The 22413-nt window shown below is 33.7% G+C and overlaps 1 protein-coding gene across 4 annotated transcripts in view; it reads left to right on the top strand.

Moving 5' to 3' along the window:
• STAM (signal transducing adaptor molecule) overlaps positions 1-22413 on the top strand; it is a 68440-nt gene that overhangs the window by 5753 nt on the left and 40274 nt on the right. For 3 of the 4 annotated variants that reach the window (XM_079108174.1, XM_079108177.1, XM_079108175.1), the window contains exon 2: positions 11494-11578. The exons of the other annotated variant lie outside the window; for it this stretch is intronic. In XM_079108174.1, the coding sequence (XP_078964300.1) occupies positions 11494-11578 (85 nt within the window). The remainder of the gene's footprint in view (positions 1-11493; positions 11579-22413) is intronic. 4 annotated transcript variants of the gene reach the window in all.

Genomic DNA, 22413 nt, shown 5'->3' with positions numbered 1-22413 from the left:
CATTGATGTGGCTGTATCTCTGTAGTATGCTGATTTTAAGTCCTTTGGGTATAGGCCAAGGAGTGGGATAGCTGGGTCAAATGGTTGTTCCATTCCAAGCTTTCTGAGGAATCTCCATACTGCTTTCCAGAGTGGCTGCACTAATTTGCAACCCCACCAGCAATGGATGAGTGTACCTTTTTCCCCACATCCTCTCCAACACCTATTGTTGCTTGTGTTCTTGATAATCGCCATTCTAATTGGGGTGAGATGGAATCTTAGGGTAGTTTTGATTTGCATTTCTCTTATTACTAGAGATGTTGAACATTTTTTCATGTATCTGTTGATTGTACATCTTCTTCTGTGAAGTGTCTGTTCATTTCCTTAGCCCATTTGTTGATTGGGTGATTTGTATTCTTGGTGTAGAGTTTGAGTTCTTTATAGATTCTGGAAATTAGCGATCTGTCTGAAGTATGAGTGGCAAAGATATTCTCCCACTCTGTAGGCTCTCTCTTCACATTACTGATAGTTTCCTTTGCTGAGAGAAAGCTATTTAGTTTGAATCTATCCCAGTTGTTGATTCTTGCTTTTATTTCTTGTGCTATGGGAGTCCTTCCTGTTAAGGAAGTCTGATCCTAAACCAACAAGTTGAAGGTTTGTACCTACTTTTTCTTCTATAAGTTGCAGGGTCTCTGGTCTGATTCCGAGGTCCTTGATCCATTTTGAGTTGTTTTGTGCAGGGTGAGAGGTAGGGGTTTAATTTCATTCTGTTGCATATATATGGATTTCCAGTTTTCCCAGCACCATTTGTTGAAAAGGCTATCTTTTCTCCATTGCATATTTTTGGCCCCTTTGTCTAGTATGAGACAATTGTATTTATTTGGGTTTGTGTCCATGTTCTCTATTCTGTACCATTGATCTACCTGTCTATTTTGGTACCAATACCATGCCGTTTTTGTTACTATTGCTTTGTAATAGAGTTGAAGATCTGGTATTGCGATATCCCCTGCTTCGCTCTTTCTACTGAGGATTGCTTTAGCTATTCTGGGTTTCTTATTCTTCCAGATGAATTTCATAATTGCTTGCTCTATTTCTGTAAGGTACATCATTGGGATTTTAATTGGAATTGCATTGAATCTGTATAGCACTTTAGGTAGTATGGCCATTTTGACAATATTAATTCTGCCTATCCAAGAACATGGGAGGGAGATCTTTCCATCTTCTAAGGTGTTCTTTAATTTCTTTCTTTAGTGTTCTGTAGTTTTCATTGTAGAGGTCTTTCACCTCTTTTGTGAGATTGATTCCCAAGTATTTTATTTTTTTCAAGGCTATTGTGAATGGGGCAGTTTTCCTAATTTCTCTTTCTGAAGATTCATCATTTATGTATAAAAATGCATTGGATTTATGAGCATTGATCTTGTAACCTGCTACTTTACTGAATTCACTTATGAGTTCTAAAAGTTTTCTGGTAGAATTTCCAGGTTCCTCTAAATATATAATCATGTCATCAGGGAACAGGGATAGTTTGAGTTCTTCTTTTCCTCTTCGTATCCCTTTAATTTCTTTGGTTTGTCTAATTGCTCTGGCTAGAGTTTCAAGGACGATGTTGAATAGAAGTGGTGAAAGAGGGCATCCCTGCCTTGTTCCAGTTTTTAGGGGGAATGCTTTCAGTTTTTCACCATTTAGAATGATATTGGCCTTTGTTTTTTGCGGTGCTAGGGATTGAACCTAGGGCTTTGTGCTTGACAGGCAAGTATTCTAGGAACTGAACTATATCCCCAGCTCTCTTTTCCTCTGTTTTGATGACTCATACATCAGTTGTTTACTTTGTCACATAGGTCAAGAGCCTGGGAGTTCTTTTTTGTTGTTGTTTTTGGGTACCAGGTATTAAACTCAGGGGCCCTAGACCCCTGAGCCCCATCCCTGGCCCTATTTTGTATTTTATTTAGAGACAGAGTCTCACTGAATTGCTTAGTAGCTCACTTTCGCTGAGGCTGGTTTGGAACTCATGATCCTCCTGCCTCAGCTTCCTGAGCCACTGGGATTACAGGCGTGCGCCATTGCACCTGGCCTGGGAGTCCTTTTTCACTTCTATTGTTACAATTCTCAACATTCCAAGAAACAAATGTATTTTGTCTACTATGTTCCAGGCAAAATGAATATGCCCCTCAGGAATTCCAGTGTTGCTATAGACTGTGTCCTTTTTCTTCCTAATAGTACTTGAATCATTCTATTCCTGCAACTGCTGAGGCAGGTTTATATCACTGCTCTCTTAGATTACTACAGTAGTCTCTAACTGTATTCTGCTTCTAGTCTGTCCCCATTTTCCAGGTTACTGATAGTGATATTTTAAAAAACATAAACTTAATTGTATGGTTCCTCTGAGTGAAATATTTCATCAAATCTAAAATCTTTAAAGGCAAGTTGAACTTCTTAACATATAAGACCTCTTAACTTTTGGCTTCTTTATAACTCTTTAGTCTCACCTTCCATTTCTTTTCAGGTTTAGATGCTCTTGCCTTACGTTTTCTTCTTTTCATTTGTTCTAGTTAGGGCGTCAAGATGTTTTCCCCTCCCCGAGTGTTTTTTTTCTCCTTTAGGGCGCTGGGAATTGAATCCACAGCCTCATGCACATTAAGCACAGGCTTTCCCCCTGAACCACAACCCATTGTCCATTGGCAGTTTTGGAGAGTCGTCTTGCCAGCATTTATCCCCACCCCAAATGTTGATGTCATAAATTTTGAGAGAATCAGAGTATCTGCTTATCAGAAAAAAAGTTCTCCAATTCATTGAGAAGACTATTGAAATTTAGTTGAGGTTCTCCTGTAGGATTTTCTGAGTACTAGTGAGCAAATTTCTTTATTTCTTCTTTTTGAGTATGACCATAAAGATTTGAGGATAAAATTCACCATAATAAAGCTCTGACTTTTTTAGAGGCAAGTTTGTGTTATTTTTGTCTCTTCCCTTGTCCCCAAATCCTGTTTTTGTCTTAGAAAATAATAGTTTTAACTTCATCTTTTCTTCACAAAACCATACTGCTTATGAAACTTTTACCTTTAGCCCTAATGCCAAAATCACAGATGTTTTGGGCCTTTTTTTAAATTACACAAAGAATTCATTGTATATACTTAACTTGCTTTTGTTATCTTCCACATTAGAAGATGGTAGGATGATGCTATGGTTTGTGTGTGTCCTTCAACGATTAATGGACTTGAAGCTTGGTCTTCAGTATGATGATACTGAGAGGTGGTAGAACCTTTAAGAGGTAGGACCTAGTAGGAGCTAATTAGGTCATTGGACACACCATCCTTGGAAGAGATGTAGTTCCCACTGGATCCTGGTTAATTCCTACAAGAGTGTGTTGTTAGAAAAAGAATGAGTGTGACCTCTGAATCCCTCTGGTTTCCTATTTTACTACTAAGATCTCTTCCATAGGTACTCTCACCATTGTGATGTTCTTAGCCACAAGACCCTTAGGGGCTCAACTGATGGGGCTGCTTGATCTTGAACTTTAGGCTACAAACTTGAGCTAAACCTTTTTAATAAATATAAAGAACCCAATCTATGGGCTGGAATTATGGCTCAGCGGTGGAGTGATTGCCTGGCATGTGTGAAGCCCTGGGTTCGATCCTCAGAACCACATGTAAATAAATAAATAAGTAAATAAATAAAATAAAGAACCCAATCTTATAATTTTGTTATAGCAATAGACAAATGATAATAAAGATAGCTAGGAATAGGTATCCTGTATACAAATACCCATACATTACCAATATCTCTATTATCACTCACTGCCTCCTTACTAGATGCTTATTCCAGTTCTCCAGTGTTAGTGATCAACTGGTAGGTGATGGTATAACCCTTGGGGATGTGACATAGATCAGGTATTTAAAGCCTGCAAAGAATTTGGACAGAATTGGCTATTTTCTATTTTCGGCTTTTGCACTTGCTATGACCTACCTCAAGCTCTCAGTAATAGGTCAAGTTTGAAAGTGAGTGTTCTTGTGATCCAGGCAGCAGGGCATTGAGGAGAGGAGGGAAGCAGGATTTATATTATCACAGAATTAAGACCAACCATTACAAATATGAATCTTGTTATGGGTTACTCCTTCTCAGGTTAAAAAGTGAGTCTGTTGGGACTGGTGGTTGTAGCTCAGTGGTAGAGTGCTTGCCTAGCATGTGGAGGCACTGGGTTCGGTCCTCAGCACCACATAAAAATAAACAAATAAAATAAACAAAATGTGTCCATCTACAACTAAAACAAAATCTAATGTTAAAAAAAAAATGAGTCTGTTATTGGTGATTCAATCTCTCTGTTCTTTGATGAGTTGTAGTGCTCCAGTAAAGACTGGTGATTTTCTACATATCTGTAATCTTGAAAAATAATATTTTTATGAAGTTTTGCCTCTTGTGCATTGTTTCTCCTAAGTTGCTTTTTTCTGTTTTCTTCTTTTTCTTTTCCTTAATTTTTCATGTTAGAATATTTTCTCATTTGATTATTTTGCTTGTCTGCCATGGTTAATACTTCAAAAGCACATCGGAAGCCCTGATTGTGTGGTTAGGCCTTCTTGATTTTGAACTACATCAGATATTTTGTGGGCTATTTACTATGGAATCTCTTCCCCTACCCTCAGTATTACATTTTTAGTATCTGTAAGTCTTTCCTCTTGGCATGAGCTAAAGCATTAAGAGAGTCTTCTAGTCTTTTCCTGGAAGATTAAACCAACTTTGCATAACTGTGATAAATCTCACTTGGTCTTGAAGTGAAGTTCTTTTTATACGTTGTTGGATTCAATTTGCTAATATCTTGTTGAGTTTTTTGCATTTATACTTATGAAAGATAATGGTCTCTAGTTTTCTTGTAATGTTTTCTGGTATGGGTATTACGGTAATGTTGGCCTCATAGAATGAGTCAGGAGGTATTCCCTCTGCTTTTATCTTTGACAAAAGATCGTAAAGAATTCCTTACCTGTTTGGTAGAATTCACTGGTAAAACCATTTTTCAGTGCTTTCTGTTTGGGAAGGTTATAATTTTATTAAGTTTCTTTAATAGATAATAAAACTGTTCAGATATCAATTTAGGCAGACTGTATCTTCAAATGGATTAGTCCATTTCATCTAGGTTATCACATTTGTGGGCATAGATTTGTTCATAATATGTCATTGTTTATCTTTTATGCCCATGTCTTTTCCTTCATTTCTCATATTAATTTATGTCCCCCCCCCTTTTTTTGTTAGCCTGATTAGAGGTTTTTAATTGATAAAATAACCAGTTTTTGACTGTATTTATTTTCTGTTTTGGTCTCCTGTTTTCAGCTTCACTGGTTATGTTCTCATGTTTGTTTTCCCTTCTGTTACTTTGGATTTAATTTGCTCTTCTATTTTTCTAAAGTTGCAGTTTATATTATTGATTTTAGGTCTTTATTGTTTTCTAACATTATAGCATTGAATGCTGAAAAGTTTCTTCTGTGCTTTCATTGCATCCTACAGATTTTGATAGATTGTGTTTTCATTTTCCTTTAGTTTTAAATATTTTGAAATTTCTTGAGACGTTTTGATTCATGTTATTTAGAAGTGTGTTGTTTATTTCTGTGTATTTTGGTATTTTCCATCTATTTTTCTCTTACTAATTTTCTAATTTGACTCCTTTATGGTCTGTGAACAGACATTGTGTGATTTCTACTCTTTTCAATTTGTTTTGGGGTGTTTTATGATTCAGAATGTGGTCTATCTTGGTGAATATTGCATGTGAGCTTGAAAAGAATACAAATGCTGCTGCTACTGGATAGTCTATAGTTGTCAATTATATCCTGTTGATTGATGTTGGTGTTGAGTTTAACTGCGTCCTTACTGATTTTTCTGCCTGCCTGATTTGTCCATTTCTCATGGAGGGCTTTTGAAGTCTCTAGCAATAATAGTGGCTTGTCTGTTTCCTCTTACAGTTCTGTCAGTTTTTACCACACATATTTTGATGGTCTTATTAGGCGTATGCACATTAAGGATTGTTGTTTTTTTCTGGAAAATTGCCCCTTATTATGTAGGGCTCCTCTTCGTCCTTGGTAACTTTCCTTGCTCTGAAGTCTTCTGTGTCTAAAAATAACATAACTACTTTCTACTTTTCACTTTTTGGTTTTCTTGTTTTTGTCTTAACTAGTATTAGCATAGTACACACACTTCTTGGCTCACATGGGGTTATGTTCAGATAAACCCATTGTAAGTTGAAATATAACAGCATACTGTAGTGATATGTGCATATTGATGTTCATAACAGTGAAATACAAAATAGTCAAGTTTTTAGACCAGTCTAGGTGTTGGTCAACAGATGAGTAATGAAATAAAATGTAATATATATACACAATGGAGTTTTATTCAGTCATAAAGAAGAATAAAATTATGCCATTTTCTGGTGAGTGGCTAGAACTGGAGAACATGATGCTAAGTAATATGCCAAACTCCAAAAGTCAAGGGTCAAATGTTTTCTCTCATATGCAGAAGCTATAGAGAAAAAAAGAATAAAAAAGAATCTCATGAAAATGAAGAGAGACCAGTAGAATAGGAAGGGGATCAAGGTGGAGGTAAGAGGGGAGGGAAAGGGGACGTATTGGGGAATGAAATGGACCAAATTATGTTATGTGCATGTCACAAGAAAGCCCAATATTGGGTACAATTATAATCCACCAATAAAAACAAGGGAAAATGTACTTAATTCAGCTAAATTGCTGGACATTCTAGCTTAAGGAGAGTACATTGTTGAGTGTCTGTTGTTTACCAGTGACTGACTGGAGCTGATGCTTGCTGCCACTGCTTAACATTATGAGAGAGAGTTGTACAAGCTCAGGAAAAGAAAAAGTTGAAGTGTGATTTGTACTAAATGTGACCAAAAGTTAAACTGTTTTTAATAAGGGACCATATGTTTATCTTTCTTCATCTTTTATTTTTAATTGTCGTTACATGTGTCTTTATATCTAAAGTGGGTTTCTTGTAGATAAATATAGTATTGTTTTTTGATCTATTCTGACAGTCTTGTTTGGTGTAGTATTTAGACCATTTAAAGTGACTATTAATATTGATGAGTTTTTATTTACTGTATTTGTTACTGTTTTCTTTTTGTTGTCATTGTTCTTTGATTCTGTTTTCCACACTTCTTTTTCCTTTTGTAGTTTCCTTCCTTCCTTCCTTCCTTCCTTCCTTCCTTCCTTCCTTCCTTCCTTCCTTCCTTCCTCCCTCCCAGGGGCACTTAACCACTGAGCCACATCCCCAACCCTTTTTAAATATTTTATTTAGAGACAGGATCTTACAGAGTTACTTGGGGCCCCACTAAGTTGCTGAGGCTGACTTTGAACTCACAATCCTCCTGACTCAGCCTCCGGAGCTGCTGGGATTACAGGTGTGCGCCACTGCGCCTGGTGCCTTTTGTGGTTTTAATTGAGTATTTTATGATTGCACTTTTTCTCTTTCCTTATTTTTTTTTTCAGCATAGTTATACTTCTATTTAGACTTTTTAATGGTTGCCCTGGAGGGTGCAGTGTACATTTACATCTAATCCAAGTTTACTTTCAGATAACATTGTACAACTTCATGAGTAGTGCAAGTGCCTTATAATTTAATACCACCGTTTTCTCTCTATCATCCTTTGTAACATTGCTGTCATTCATGTTACCTATGTATAATCACACATAAGAGATATATCTGCATCTATATATTTACACACATGTACATAATGAATACATTGCTGCTATTTTGAATAAATCTATGTCAGAAAAAGAAAAATTCTTTTACTTTCAGATATTTCATATGTTAAATCTCCAGTGCTATTTCTTTCTTTATGTAGATCCAAGTTTCTGACCTATACTATTTTCCATCGCTGCAAAAAAGCAAAAACTTATTTAGTGAGACAGGTGTTGGTAATTGATTACCTCAGTATTTGTCTCAGAAACTATTTCTCTTTCCTTTTAAAGAATAAATTTAGAGTACAGGATTCTAGTTCGGCAGTTATTTTCTCCAAACACTTTAAATCTTAATGTCACTCTTGCTTGCATGATTTCTGAGAAGTCAGACGTATTCTTCTCTTTGTTCTTCTGTTGTAAGGCATTTTTTCCCCACTGGCCTTCTCAAGATTTTTGTTGTTGTTGTTAATCTTTGATTTTTCTACAGTTTGAATATGCCCATGTGTAGTTTTCTTGACATTTATTTTGCTTGGTGTTCCCAGAGCCCCCAGGGTCTTTTTGATGTTCGATATTTGGGAGAAATCTGTTCTTTTTTCTCCTTCTGGTGTTTCTGTTATTCATGTTACACCTTGTGTACTTTTTTCACAGTTCTTGGATATTCTGTTCTCTCTCCCTTCAGTCTTTTTGGTTTTCAGTTTTCAAAGTTTCTATTGACAGACATATCCTCAAACTCGGGTTCTAGTCTACTAGAGAGTTCATCCAAGAGTCTTTCTTTACATGATTTTTGATCTGTAGCATTTCTTTTTTATTTCCTAGAATTTTTGTCTCTCTACTTGCATTATTTTTGCATGTTGTCTACTTTTTTCATCAGAGCCCTTAGCATATTAACTATAGTTAATATATAGTTATAATATTAATGATATAATTAACTATATAATATATAGTTATAATATAACTATAGTGTCAAAAATTCTCAGTGTGATAATTTTGATATCCTGCCATATATCAGTATGATTTTCTATGCTCTATTTTCATGCTGTTTTTGCCATTTAGTATGATATGTAAATTTTTTTGTTGGGTGTACCAGGGATTGAATTCGGGGGCACTCAACCACTGAGCCACATCCCCAACCCTATTTTTTGTATTTTATTGAGAGACAGGGTCTCACTGAGTTGCATAGCGCCTTGCTGAGTTGCTGAGTCTGGCTTTGAACTCAAGATCCTCCTGCCTCAGCCTCCCTCCCTAGCCACTGGGATTAAAACCATGTGCTGCAGAGCCCTGCAATAAGTAAATTTTTGGTGTATGGAAAATAGAAACTCACTTCAGGTCTTTAGTGGCCCTTAAATAGGACTTACTTTTTTTGGGGGGGGGGGGGGGGGCTGGGGATCAAACCCAGGGCCTTGTGCTTACAAGGCAAGCACTCTACTTGACTGAGCTATCTCCCCAGCCCTAAATGGGACTTATTGATTTGGTAGTAAGACGTGGTGGAGGAGAAGTGTATTATAGTCCTATGATTATGTCTGTCTTTTATTGACCCTGTGCATCTGGACTGTGAACTTTACAAATGCTTCTCAGTATTCCCCCCACATAGTGGGCTGGAGTTGGTATTTCTCTCTGCTTAGTTAGAAAGGTAGAGGGAGCTGGAGATGGAAATCACTCTTACCTCAGGTGCCTTTTTTTTTTTTTTCTTTTCTTTTCCATATCTTTATTTTTTTTTATTTAAAAATCATAAATTTACATAGGGCAATATTGTTTGATTCATTCTGTTATTTTTTCCCTTCCCCCCACCCCTCCCACCCCTCTTTTCCCTCTATACAGTCCTTCCTTCCTCCATTCTTACCACCCTCCTTATCCCTAACCCTAAACCTAACCCTAACCCTAACGCTAACCCCTCCTACCCCCCATTATATGTCCTCATCCGCTTATCAGCGAGATCATTCGTCCTTGAGTTTTTTGAGATTGGCTTATCTCACTTAGCATGATGTTCTCCAGTTTCATCCATTTGCCTGCAAATGCCATAATTTTATCATTCTTCATGGCGGAGTAATATTCCATTGTGTGTGTGTGTGTGTGTGTGTGTGTGTGTGTATATATATATATATATATATGCCACAGTTTCTTTATCCATTCATCAACTGAAGGGCATCTAGGTTGGTTCCACAATCTGGCTATAGTGAATTGAGCAGCTGTGAATATTGATGTGTGCTGATTTTAAGTCATTTGGGTATAGGCCAAGGAGTGGGATAGCTGGGTCAAATGGTGGTTCCATTCCAAGCTTTCTGATTACCTCAGGTACCTTAATCTCTGGTAAAACTTTGTTTAGTTAGAGCCTAGTAAAATAATTTGTCTTCAAGGCAGTCCTTATTAAGAAGAGCAGAGTTCTCTGTTTCAAAACTCTGTTCCTTTCTCCCTTTCTTGCCACTAGCGCAGGGAGATTTTTCTCATATATTCACTGTGAAACCCACTCTAATTCTTACAAAGGTGTGGGGATTCCCTTATGATTTGGTCCTGCTGGATTTTAAACTAACTCTTGCCCTCTGAACCTTCAGCAATTTGTCAGTTTGCATTTAGATTTTCCATTCTGGCTTTGGTTCCTTTGGAGCTTATTTCTGCTTGTGCTAAGTTGTGATTCTCTGCATCGGCTTGTTTCTCTTAATTTTTGGGAGTCAGGGGCTTGTTCTGTAAGCTTCTTCCCAGAAAGATTTAAGAAGAGTTGTTAATTTTTCAGTTTATTCAGTGTTATACTTGTTAGGAAAGAGCGATGACTTCCAAGCCCCTACATGTGGGATTGGAAACCAGAAGTACTTCCTTTATTTTTTGTGTCCATGTCTTTACGATGCATGGTGTCCACTAGTACAGAAAAGCTTTGCTTGACCTCTTGAAAACAAACCTCCACTTTTTTTTTTTTTTTTTTTTTGCTACAGCTGGGGAGAGGTGCTTCTAGTGGCCTTGTGTAAGGAAGAGAAAGTAGTGAACTAACTACATTTCAAAGAACTTTTATTAATTTTTCCTAATTTTAAGTATTTTTTCTTCACTTTCATTACCATTGTTTCTGCTAATCATTTTCCAGCCTTCTGAGAATTCAGTAGTATAATAGAGGCTAGTTTTTAAGGTTTTTTCCTTATATGATTCTCCCTTTTGGGTCTTCTATATAGGTTACCATATGTATATGTTTTATAAAGTTTTTAGGATATAGTCACTATTAATTTTACCTCATGTTTTCTATGTCCTTGTGTGTTTGTCTTTTTAAAACATTCTTTCACAATTAAGGAAGAAAGCTAAAATAGAAGATTGTGTTCAATATACCATACCTCTTGATGCTTTTAATATGTCGAAGTGTTTAAGGAAAAATATTCGTAGTTTCATTTTCTTTCTTTCCTTCATTTCCCTCCTCTTCCTTTCAAAAACAAAATGAAACAAAAACAAATCAACAAACCTAGCCAAATAAATTATGTGAAGTGTTTTGATAGAGATCTGGGCCTAGCCTGTGTCCCTTCAATGGCAAATAAAGCTAAGAATTTTTTGATAATGAAAATAATGTTTCTTACTTTAGTCTTTCTGTTTGCAGATGGGGATAGACCTGTATATTACTTGTTTTTATAAAGAAAAACCATGGCCTGTATTTTATTCTAAGTGTAAAGCAAATGTGAATAGGGAAAATTTGTGATAATAAATGTGCTCTTTCCCCATTTAAAGGTAAACACAAAAATCTTTCTAACCAGAGTGTTGGCACCTATTTGGGTTTTATGTTGATGCTTGATTATACTAGTTTGATGATTTGATTATGATTACATATTTTTAGAAGACATTTAAAATAGTGTTTTTGTAATTCCTTTTACAATGGCAGAGAAAGCAACCAGTGAGATGAATACTGCTGAGGACTGGGGCCTCATCTTGGATATTTGTGATAAGGTTGGCCAGTCCCGTACTGGGTAAGTGTTCAACACTTCAAAGAGTTTTTATTCATTCTTCTTTTTTATAAACATGAAGAAAAGGATTAGAAGGTAAGCCATATTAAAAATTAGTTTAAAAAGAGAATGTTTTTACTAGAAAGATTTGAAAAATCTTCCCATTAAGGATAAACCAGTTAGACTTACATGACTGGTAAGAAGTTGGGTTCAAATTCTGGTTGTAACTACTTAGTTATGCTACTTTGGATAATTAACTTGCCCTTCTGGGCCTGCCTTTTCTATTTTACCATGTAAAATTGAAAATAGTGTCTTCTTCATGGGTGGGATTCTTGTTGATTTGTGAGATTAGTTAATATAAAAAAGTGTTTCTGATAGTGCTTGGCCAGTAGTTAAGTGCATTTAAATCTTTCTGCTTTTGATTAAAATCATATTTTGTTACACTTTGTTGAGGATGGGTATGGACCAAGAACCATCTCTGTATATTTTAGAGATAAAAGTTTATCTACTATAAATATTCCAGTTGCAGAGTCCCTCCTCTCTTTTCATTCTGTTGGTTTTCATTTTATCTTTACTTTCATATTTTTTATTCTGTAATTTTTAAAAAATAATTTGGTTAGTTATTAATGAGGGATGGTCTGTTTGTTGTTTTATTTAGAGGTTTTTCCCTTTCTCCTCTCTTCCCTTCTTTTCTTCTTTTTCTCCTCCCACTTACTTATTCCTCTCTTAAGAATTATTGGTGTCTAGCCTGGCACAGTGGTGCATACCTGTAATCCCAGTGGCTTGGGAGTCTTAGGCAGGAGTATCTTTGAGTTCAAAGCCAGCCTCAGCTGGTGTGAAGTGCTAAGCAATTCAGTAAGACCCTGTCTCTAAATAAAATACAAAATAGGGCTGGGAACATGGCTCAGTAGTTGGTGGCCCTGAGTTCAATCTCTGTCCCCACCACCAAAAAAAAAAAGTTATTGGCGTTTAAATTCTCATTAACTTAATTTTCAAACATTTATTTATTTGTTTATATAAGTGGGATATCTCTTTTATAATTCTTGTTAAAAAAAAGGTTGTTTGAAAAGAACTAAGTAATTGTTATACCATTTTAATATTATTGAGATTTTTTAAAAATGTCAGGCTCAAATTGCTCATGTATGTGATTTTGTCTTTTAGATTACTGTTTTGCATATCTTTGTAGTTTCTTGTTGTACCTTAATATTCTTATATTAGGAAGTGGAAAACATATAAGAGTCACATTATGACTTTCCTGGACTGTAAGCATTTTTGCTTTCAGAGGCTCCTTTCTCCATTAAAAAAAAGTTAGAATGAATCTGTATGAAAGAAATATATATGTATGTTACATATTAAAGAATTTTCTTTGATGTGAAGGTTTATTTTTGTTCTTATTTTAAAATAATTTAAAACATTTTCGTGTGCTTCTAAAATTACTGTGAGCTCTAGACACTGTGCCTACATGCCTAATAGTTAAACATTACAGAATTGGTTTATATATTCCTATGTCAGTTTAATAATACAAAATTTTAAAGATTCTTTTCAGCACTATACTGTCGGATACTTATAGTCTTAATATATTACTTGTTTTAAATTTCCTTTTTGTGGTGTATATAAAACAAACACACGATAGCTTACCTTTTCACTCTTCTGAAGTGAACAGTTCAGTGACATTAAGTACATTCACACTGTTAGGCCAATAAAAGAATAACTCTCCCCACCAACAGTCTTTCTTACCACTTGTAATTTATAAATCATCTTGTAATTAGTGTATATGGAAGACTTAATGGAGATCTGACTTATTTAGGAAGCTGTATAGACATGTTTAGATATGGGTTGCTGATAGTAACATTATAATATTAAACAATATTATAGGTTGTCACTGAGATATTCTAGAGGCTCTTGTACTTTAGAGAAGACTAAGACAGGAAATTGTAGTTTTCTAATTGTATTTAGTTAGGATACTTTGAAGTAGAGGGAAGTTGTGGGTTGAAATGCAGTTTATAAGGTGATTATGAAACAACAGTTGGATTTAAAAAATATTACTCTTGCCCTTTTGTATTATCCTGAAGTTTCACAAAATCATGAGATATATTTAAGAAGACAGATTCAGGGATGATAAAGGGATGTAAGGGAAAATATTTCTCTTTCAGTGATTTTTCTATTTTTTAATAAATAATGTGTAATGAGAAATATATAGTAGAATTATTTAAAGTCTAAAAAAATGAAGTAATTCATATTATTTAAAGCTTCCCCCCTCCTTTTTTTTTTTTTTTTTTTTTTTTTTTTTTTTTGCCCTCTAACCCCAACCCCTATCCCTCTTTTGAAGCTCTTTTGAAGCTCTCTTGGACTTTTGGTAGTTTGGAAGATATTTTCAGGTTTTAAGAGAGAGAGAAACAGCCATTGTTGTGAAATTTCATTTAAAGTATGTATCCTCCCTCCTTTCTTTCTTTCTTTTTTTTTTTTTTTTTTTTTTTTTTTTTTGTGCTGGTGTTGGGGATTGAACTCTAAGGCCTTGTATGTTCAAGGTAAGCACTTTACCACTGATCTACATCCAGCTCACTCCCATGTTTTGTTGTGTTTGAGACAACATTTTACTCAGTTGCAGAGGGTGGCTTTGAACGTGGTGATCCTCCTGCCTTATCTTCCTGAGTTGCTGGGATTAGCAGTATGCACCATCATGCCTGGATAATGTATTCTTTTAAAAATAAGTATATATTCACATGGCTCAAAAATGAAAACAATTTTAAGAAATGAAAATCAACAAGTCTAATTCCTATGCCTGTTTCCCACTCCCACTTTCTACAGGTAACCACTTTTATTTTTGATATGTTAACATTGTTTCTTTATTCTAATGTGAATATATTTTTCCCCATTGATTTAAGATAAGCATATTGTATACACATTTATTACTTAATTCCTTATTGTATTCTGTCAGTATTAATAATGTATTTCTTTTAATGTCTATTAGTATTGGACAAAATTAGAAATCATTTTCCAGTTTAACATCAGTTTTGGTTAGTGACATATAAGATTTTTTACATACTTCAAAAATTATTAAATTATTTAATACTTTTTCATCACGTCAATCTCAGGAAACTGAGTAGATGTAATCCTTATTTGCTTCATATAGGTTATAGTTTCTTAAGCTTGAAATATTTGATTGTGCTGAACTGAAAACTTAAAAAACATTCTGAAAAAAATTTCAGACTCCTTAGGATAGTCACATGATTTTTAGTGTGCAGTTCCAGTGTATGAGTAAGTAGTGAAGAATGCCAATTAGGTCATATGATGAATTGAACAGTCTCTGTTTGTTTAGAATCAAGAGAACCTTCAGAATGATAGTAGCAGTTTTCTTTAACAAGTCTTCACATAATAAATAGCTTTTCTCTGTTAGTTTTGATTGGTGTATGATCTCATATGAAAAAATGGAAGTGTGGGGGTATTGATTATCCATAATAATAATAAGTTGAGATTAAAGTTGTGTAATTGACCTCTTCATTAAGTTTTTCTATTTTATATGTTAACTGTTTTTACTTAGCATTAGCCAAAGATAGTTGACAAAAGGTGGAAAATGTAACTCTTATTTGCCTAGGAGATATGTTTAGGTAGTAAATGTTAGATTTTTTCACTCAGAATTACAAGGATAAAATCATAGTTATTACTGATATTTTGTGAAAAATATAAATGCAAGTCTTTGGGAAGAGGTTTGTTAAAAAAAGAATTTTTTTTTTTTGGCTCTGTATTATTTTGTCCAGGATTAAATTGTGAATATTTCTGACCTTCGGCTGGAAATTAATGAAATATTTTCTTATGTTTTTGTAAGGAAAACATAATCTCTGATCATCTTAGTTTCAAGTGTGACATCAGGTAGAGAAACAGACCTTTCCATTTGTGGGGGTTTTTAATTTTTAGGCTATAATCATATTCTTGATCTTACAGGCCTTAATTTTCAAAAGTCTTCTAAATGCTCTTTTAAGAGTAATGAATAGTATCTGACATTTGTTGACCACTTATTATTTGTCATGTACCATTTAAGTAACCCTGTACACATTTAACCATCACAGGCACTGTATAGTATTTTAGGTTTTCTCATTTTATAGATGCAAAACCTGATTCATATTTAGAACTCTTTAATGTCATTTAATCTACGGGAAAGGTTCCAACAAAAGTAAAATTAAAGAATTGTAAGGCATGATCTTGATTTCCATCTTTCATTCTTTTTTTTTTTTTTAACATAACAGAATTTCTTTAATTGGTTTCATTCTCTATCAACTGGTTTTTCTTTTTCTTTTTTTTTTTAAAAAAACACTGAATACTGAATGTGTATCATATTTTGGGTATATAGTGGTGAATAAAGCAGTCATAACCGTTGCCATCAACAATGCTAATAGCATCTTGGTAGAAAACAGGAATAAATAGATAAGTAGTTAAGAAGCGACATGCTATAATGGAGAGCAAAACGAGAGACCTACTTAGATTTTTCAGGGAAGGGCTAATGTGAGGGCTAATTATTATTAAATTAATAGAATTTGTGCTATGATTGTAAAGTTGAAAAGACTCAAGAGCTGAAAACAGTGCATGATAGGCAGAGACAATAGCAGGTATGTAAATGCTGCCAGATAGGAAAACTTGGTCCTTTCTAAGAACTTGAAAGATACAGAGTAGCTGAAGCAGAATCCTAAGTGTATAGAATTAGATTATATTGGGATGATACAATATCATCCCAATGACCTTTCACACTGGCTTCTTTGACTTAGTAACATGCATTTAAGGTTTTTCCATGCCTTTTCATGGTTTAATAGTTTCTTTTCTATCACCGAATAATATTTCATTTTATATATGCACTATAGTTTATATACTCATTCACCTGCAGGGCATCTTGGTTGCTTTCAATTTTGATGATTGTATCATTTATGTTCAGTTTTTTTGTGGTGATACAGGTTTTCAGCCCAACTGGGTTAATTCTTAGAAATATGATTGCAGATTACAGATTGTGTTTAGTTTTATCAGAAACCACAAACCTGTCTCCAAGTTGTTGCCTAGTTTCCTTTTTTACATTGAAGTCTTTAATATGTTTGGAATTCATTCTGCTAGGCAGAATGAGGTATGGTTCTAACTTTTTTTTTTCCTTTTGTCTACCCAGATATCCCAACAACATCTACTTATAGTTCTATCTTAATTTTTTTCTAATTTAAAATATTACTTTTGTATATTATATTCATGTATATATTTGGGTCAATTTTGGACTTATTTGTTCCATTGATATATGATTATTCATGTGCCTGTTACCATATGGTTTTCATTATTAAAGCTTTATAATATATCTTAATATTCCATAGGACTAATCCTTTTTTTTTTTTTTTTCGCCTAGAGGTTTTCCAAGCCTTCTTGCCCATCCCTACTGTGCCAGATAATCCTTAAAATTGGCTTGACTTTCTTTTATATTGGCTTAGTTTTAAATTAACATATTTATGTCTTCGATGTCAAATCTGCCTGAGAACATAGCATTTTTTTGTTGTTGTTGTTTGGGTCCTTTAGTACTATTTTAAAATTTTTTTTCTAAGTCTTATACATTTTTTTATAAATTTTTATGAGATATTTTGTCTTTTTTGCTATTTAAATGAGGTTTTCTTTCACTGGTTGCTTTTTGGGAACTTCCTTTCTTATTTTTAAGTTTTTAAATGTTTTTATCAGTACATTATAGTTATAAATAATAGTGGGGTTCATTTTGACACAATCATACAAGTATGGGAATTTTCTTTAAGTTAGGTTATATAATTACATCTGCATATCTGAAACAGAATGTTCCATTGTAAGGGGAAAATTGAAATGATGGTTCAGCAGAGAATGGGGTAATAGAAGGAGCCAAGTAGGGGATGGAATCTGATTTTTCTCTCTTTACTTTCCTAGACAGTGATTTTTCTTTTTTCTTTTACTTTTAAAAACACTTTTTATTTTGTCGAATGAGACCAATAGAATCTTAGTGGACTGTAGAGATTATTTTACATATAAGAAAGCTAAAACCCTTAGATTTTAATATGAGTTACTGCTGTTAAGCAGAGGCAAAATTAGAAATCAGGTTTCTTTACTCTTAATTTTATGTTTTTTTTTCTCACTTTACTATTCTGTATTCTTATGTACCTGTTTGTTATTTGTTAAGATCATTAATGAATACATACAAAGATTATATTCAAGTTTTTACTGGTTCCTCTCTCTCACATGCATATGGTATTGTATTTTTCTTGGCTGGAATTTACCTTAGTGTTGTATTGTCTGGGAAACTCAGTATTATTATATTGAATATAAGTATATGGTAACTGTTACTACCCTTTCATTAATCTACTGTATTTAGTTCAGTAAGTAGAAGTTTTAAATTACCTGCTTTTCTAATGAAGCCTCTTGGAACTTCATGAACTTGTTTTTAAATATTTAAGTAACATTATAGTATATATTTATTTATATTCATTTTCCATTTTTATCTCATAAGAAATCTACTTTATAAACTCACAGTAGAAAATTTGATATTTATACTGTTTCACCCCTGTTTCATGTGTTGTGTAGATTGTGTTTTATGTGATGTGTATTATAAATCAGACTGGCATTTCAGCATGTTCTTAAGAATTATATTATTATTCATTTTCTGTTTTTTTTTTCACTTTTTATATTAGAACTCTCATACAGTTTGTATGACAAACTTTTTAAAAACATCCTCTAAATTAGGCTCTCTTCAGTAATCAAGGAGGGTTTATATTATCTGTTAATTTCCAAATGTGTTTGGTTCATTCAGCGAAGCTTTGAGTTTCCATCTCTTGTAGTTACTATGTATCTCCTAAATACTGGCACACTCAGACCTATGAAAGTTATGTGTGTACATAAAACCCCAGTATAGATATTCATGTGTCCTTAAGTGGTAAGCCACAGTAAACCATTTTTTGTAGCATGTAAGATGAAAATGGGAAGTTTAAATCACTCAATTAATTTTGAAATCTACGGTTACAAAAGTAATGATAAAGAATGAGACATTTGTGTTTCCTAGAAGTAACATCATTAAGAATTTCTTAAGTCCCTGTCACAATTCTGGAAGTATTGTATTAACGTACTGATAAAGGAAATACTACAAGCATACCCTCTTATAACCTCCCCCCACACCTCTACAAAACATTTTTCATTTTTTCCTCCCCCTCCCTTTTACATTTTTAATGGATGAGGTCTGTCAGGCTACAAATCTTTTTTCTACTTTATCAACAGTGCTACTTCTGTCTAGCGGTGGTTCTGAGTCAGGGTGGTATTGCTTGATTAAGGATGTTTTTGAATGTTGCATGACAGGGGTTGCTACTGATTAGGCAGGGACCAGGGATGCAACAAGCCATAGAGTCTTAAACTACAAAGAATTTTTCTAAATACCAATTAGTGTTGCTTATAGAATCATACTGCTAGTGTCTTTGTACTTTTTCAGACCTATTTATTAGACAATTGGAGGTTAACCATGATAACATCCATTAATAGTACTTTATATTATGATTACTAATTTACTTTTAACATTTTCTTCTTATACTTACAATACTTTCAGGAAAATGTACTATTCTTTCATTAGACTCCGAGGGAGACAATGAAAAGGTGATATTTTCATTTTAAAAAACTGGTCCAAATTATTGATGGATTTTGTAATAGATGCAGGAATTTTTAATTTTAATTTTTAATTTTTGAAATTTTTCTTTTCAGTGGTAATAATTTCCTTAGGACTATAAAACCCCTCTGGTCAGAGTTTAATCTATGATTTTTCTGATACTAAAATACTTTTCAAATGAGTGTTAAAATGGGACATTGAAATATAGGTCTTGTCAAAAGTTTTAGAAGCATAAGATGTCATAAATCTTGACTTTTTCTTTTTTTTTTTTAATTTGTACTGAAGGTTGAACACAGAGTGCTTTACCACGAGCTGTAGTCCAAGTCCTTTGTATTTTGATAACAGATCTTACTAAATGAGGTTCAAAATTTGCCATTCTCCTGCCTCAGTCTCTGCAGTTGCTGGAATTACAGGCACACACCAATGTTCCTGGCAAATCTTGACTTCTTTTTCCAACAATAACACTAAATATTCTTGGTTTCCTCCTAGATTTTAATGGAATTACCTTTTCAAATAATATAATTGGTGACTGAAGCTTAATGTTGAGCTATAGATCTCTCATAGCAGCAACATACTTATAAGTAGATAGACATTTATAAAGAGTGTAGTGATGTTGGAAATTTACTCTGGGTCATTAAGAGAGATTAGAAATTTCATTATTCTTGAAGACAAAATTGCATGAGTACAAAATTACTTTTACTTTTCCTAGATTGCTGACTGTAGAATTGAACTGCATTATATGCACGTTTAACTTACTGAATTTAACTGTATTTTTGCAACCCTTCAATTTTTTTCTAAAAACGTATACATGCCAATTCACTTAATGAGTTTGTGTATGCTGTCACATAATAAATTACCTCTTGTCTTATAGAGTAAATACCTTGCTGCATTGACTATGATTCTTGCTCAGAGAAGGTACATTCTACATAGGTCAAACATCTCCAATCAAAGATCCAAAGTGATAACAATCAAAAATTTTTTGAGCATCATGTTGGCACTCAAAATTTCAGATTTTGAAACATTTTAAATTTCAGATATTTGGATTAGGAATGCTCAACAAGTAAACTTTATGTAAATATTCCAAAATCCATAAACTAAAATCTCCACATTTCTGGTTTTAAGTCTAGATAGAGGGATACTCCATCCTATATAACATAAACTTTATAAAAGCAAGCCAGCTTTTCATTTGGTGCTCAAAGGCAGTTTAGACTTTGTACCCTAACTTTGAAAACTGACCCCAGGCAATATTGCTCTTCCATGACATTGTGTATCAGTTATTTGTGTTACGATCACGTATCAAATGGTAAGAGAAACATCGGTGTTTAGGGTGGTAAACTGGAAGAGATGAGAGATAATTTCTTTTCCTGATCCTTATCTTTTATTTTTCCCATGTTAGAATAAGGAAAGAGAGGGAAAACATTGTTTTTACTTCGAACAGAAGTCAGTGAATAATTTGCTGAAGTTAAGAAATATAACTTTGTAAAAAATATAAGTTTGTTAAGAAATATAAAATGCTAGTTATAAAACTGTGAAAAATATTGGTTTTTATATTTAGCATAATTTTTATTTAGTATTTTTTTAGCATAGACCATATTGGAGGCACTATTCCAGGCAGCATGTTTTCAGAATGAAAGCATTTTTAATCACTGGAGAGCAACAGTACAATTCTTAATTTCATTCTCTCAGATTTGTTATATGCCACATCCTTAACAAAACTTGGTATCCTCCTCCTTTTAAAACAATAACCATTTGGGTGTGAACTAGTTTTTCAGTTTGATTTTGATTTGGTGTGGTAGTTGGTCATTTGTATATCTTCTTAGGAGAAAGGTCTATTGAAGTCTTTGGCCCATTTTTAAGTTAGGTTTTGAGATGCAGGAGTTTTTAAAATATATTATGGTGTTATTAGTCCCTATCATTTATGGTTTACAAATATTTTCTTCCAGGATTGACTTTTTTTGATTATCGATGATATTCCTCGATGCACAAATGTTTTTAATGTTGATAAAGTTTAGTTTATGTATCCTTTTTTGTGTGTGAAGAATTGATGTTGATTCTTTAAACTTTTGGTAGAATTCACCATAAAGCCATTTAGCCTGGGAATTTTCTCTGTGGGAAGTTAGTTTTTTTGGTTTGTAATTCAGTCTTTTTACTTGTTACACAGGTTTATTCAGATTTTCCCTTTCTTTTTGAGTTAGTTTCACTAGTCTGTAGGCATTTGTTCATTTTATTTAGTATAACCAAATTGTTGACATAAAATTGTTAAGCAATTTTTTAAAAATCCTTTTTCTTTCATCAAGGTTGGAAGTAATTAATTTTTCATATTAATAATTTGAGTATTTTTTAGCCAATCTAACTAAAGATTTGTTCATTTTATTGATCTTTTATAAAACAACTTTTGGTTTTATTGATTTTTCTTTGTTGTTTTGTCTATTTCATTTTCTCTTTTTTAATCTTCATTATCTTCTTCTCCTTACTTTGGGTTTAGTTTGCTCTACTTTTCCAATTTTTTTTTTTTTATCGTGTATTTTTGCAGCAATACAGGTGATGTGTATCATTGATGTGTATCATTTGGAGTATCTATCAGATTGTTAGACAACTGATAACAATCTTGATCATCTGGTTATAGTGGTTATCACCAGATAAAACAGCTGGAAAGGTGTTAATCTCTTTTTAACTAGTTTTAGCATCTATTACTGTTACTCTCCTGATTTGTTTATCTCACTGCCAGGAACATGATGCTGGTTTTCTAATAGTATCATCTTTTATTATTGGACCTTCTCTAAAGAATAGCTTCATACTATATTGTTTCAATGTTTATTTTGTTGTTTTGGTATGGAGGTTACACCCAGGGGCACTTCATCCTAGTCTTTTTAAATTTTATTTGGAATATATTTTAGGAAAAATAATTCAAGATATGAAACTATACACAAGCATTTGGCTTGTTTGAGGAAAAGCAAGGAGGATGATATAGATGGAGCAGGTTGAAAAGGTTAGGAGGGGTCAAATCAGGCAGAGTAAGAGCATAAACAGAGAATATGGGACAATGTGGATATTAGGGGTAAGAGAGACAAGTGGATGTTTGTCTTTGATTACACTACACATTGACCTACTCTACATTAACATACTAGGTGTGGGTAAGATAGACAACTACTGTGAGGGGTTTTTGTTTTTAGTGCTGAGAATCAAATCTCCCCTGGCCTTACACATGCTAAGGCAGGTGCTTAACCCC

This window comes from Sciurus vulgaris, assembly GCF_902686455.1.
Source record: "Sciurus vulgaris genome assembly, chromosome: 12".
Lineage (NCBI taxonomy): Eukaryota > Metazoa > Chordata > Mammalia > Rodentia > Sciuridae > Sciurus > Sciurus vulgaris.
Note: the sequence above shows the minus strand (reverse complement) of the source record. Positions and strands in the feature narration are given on the sequence as shown.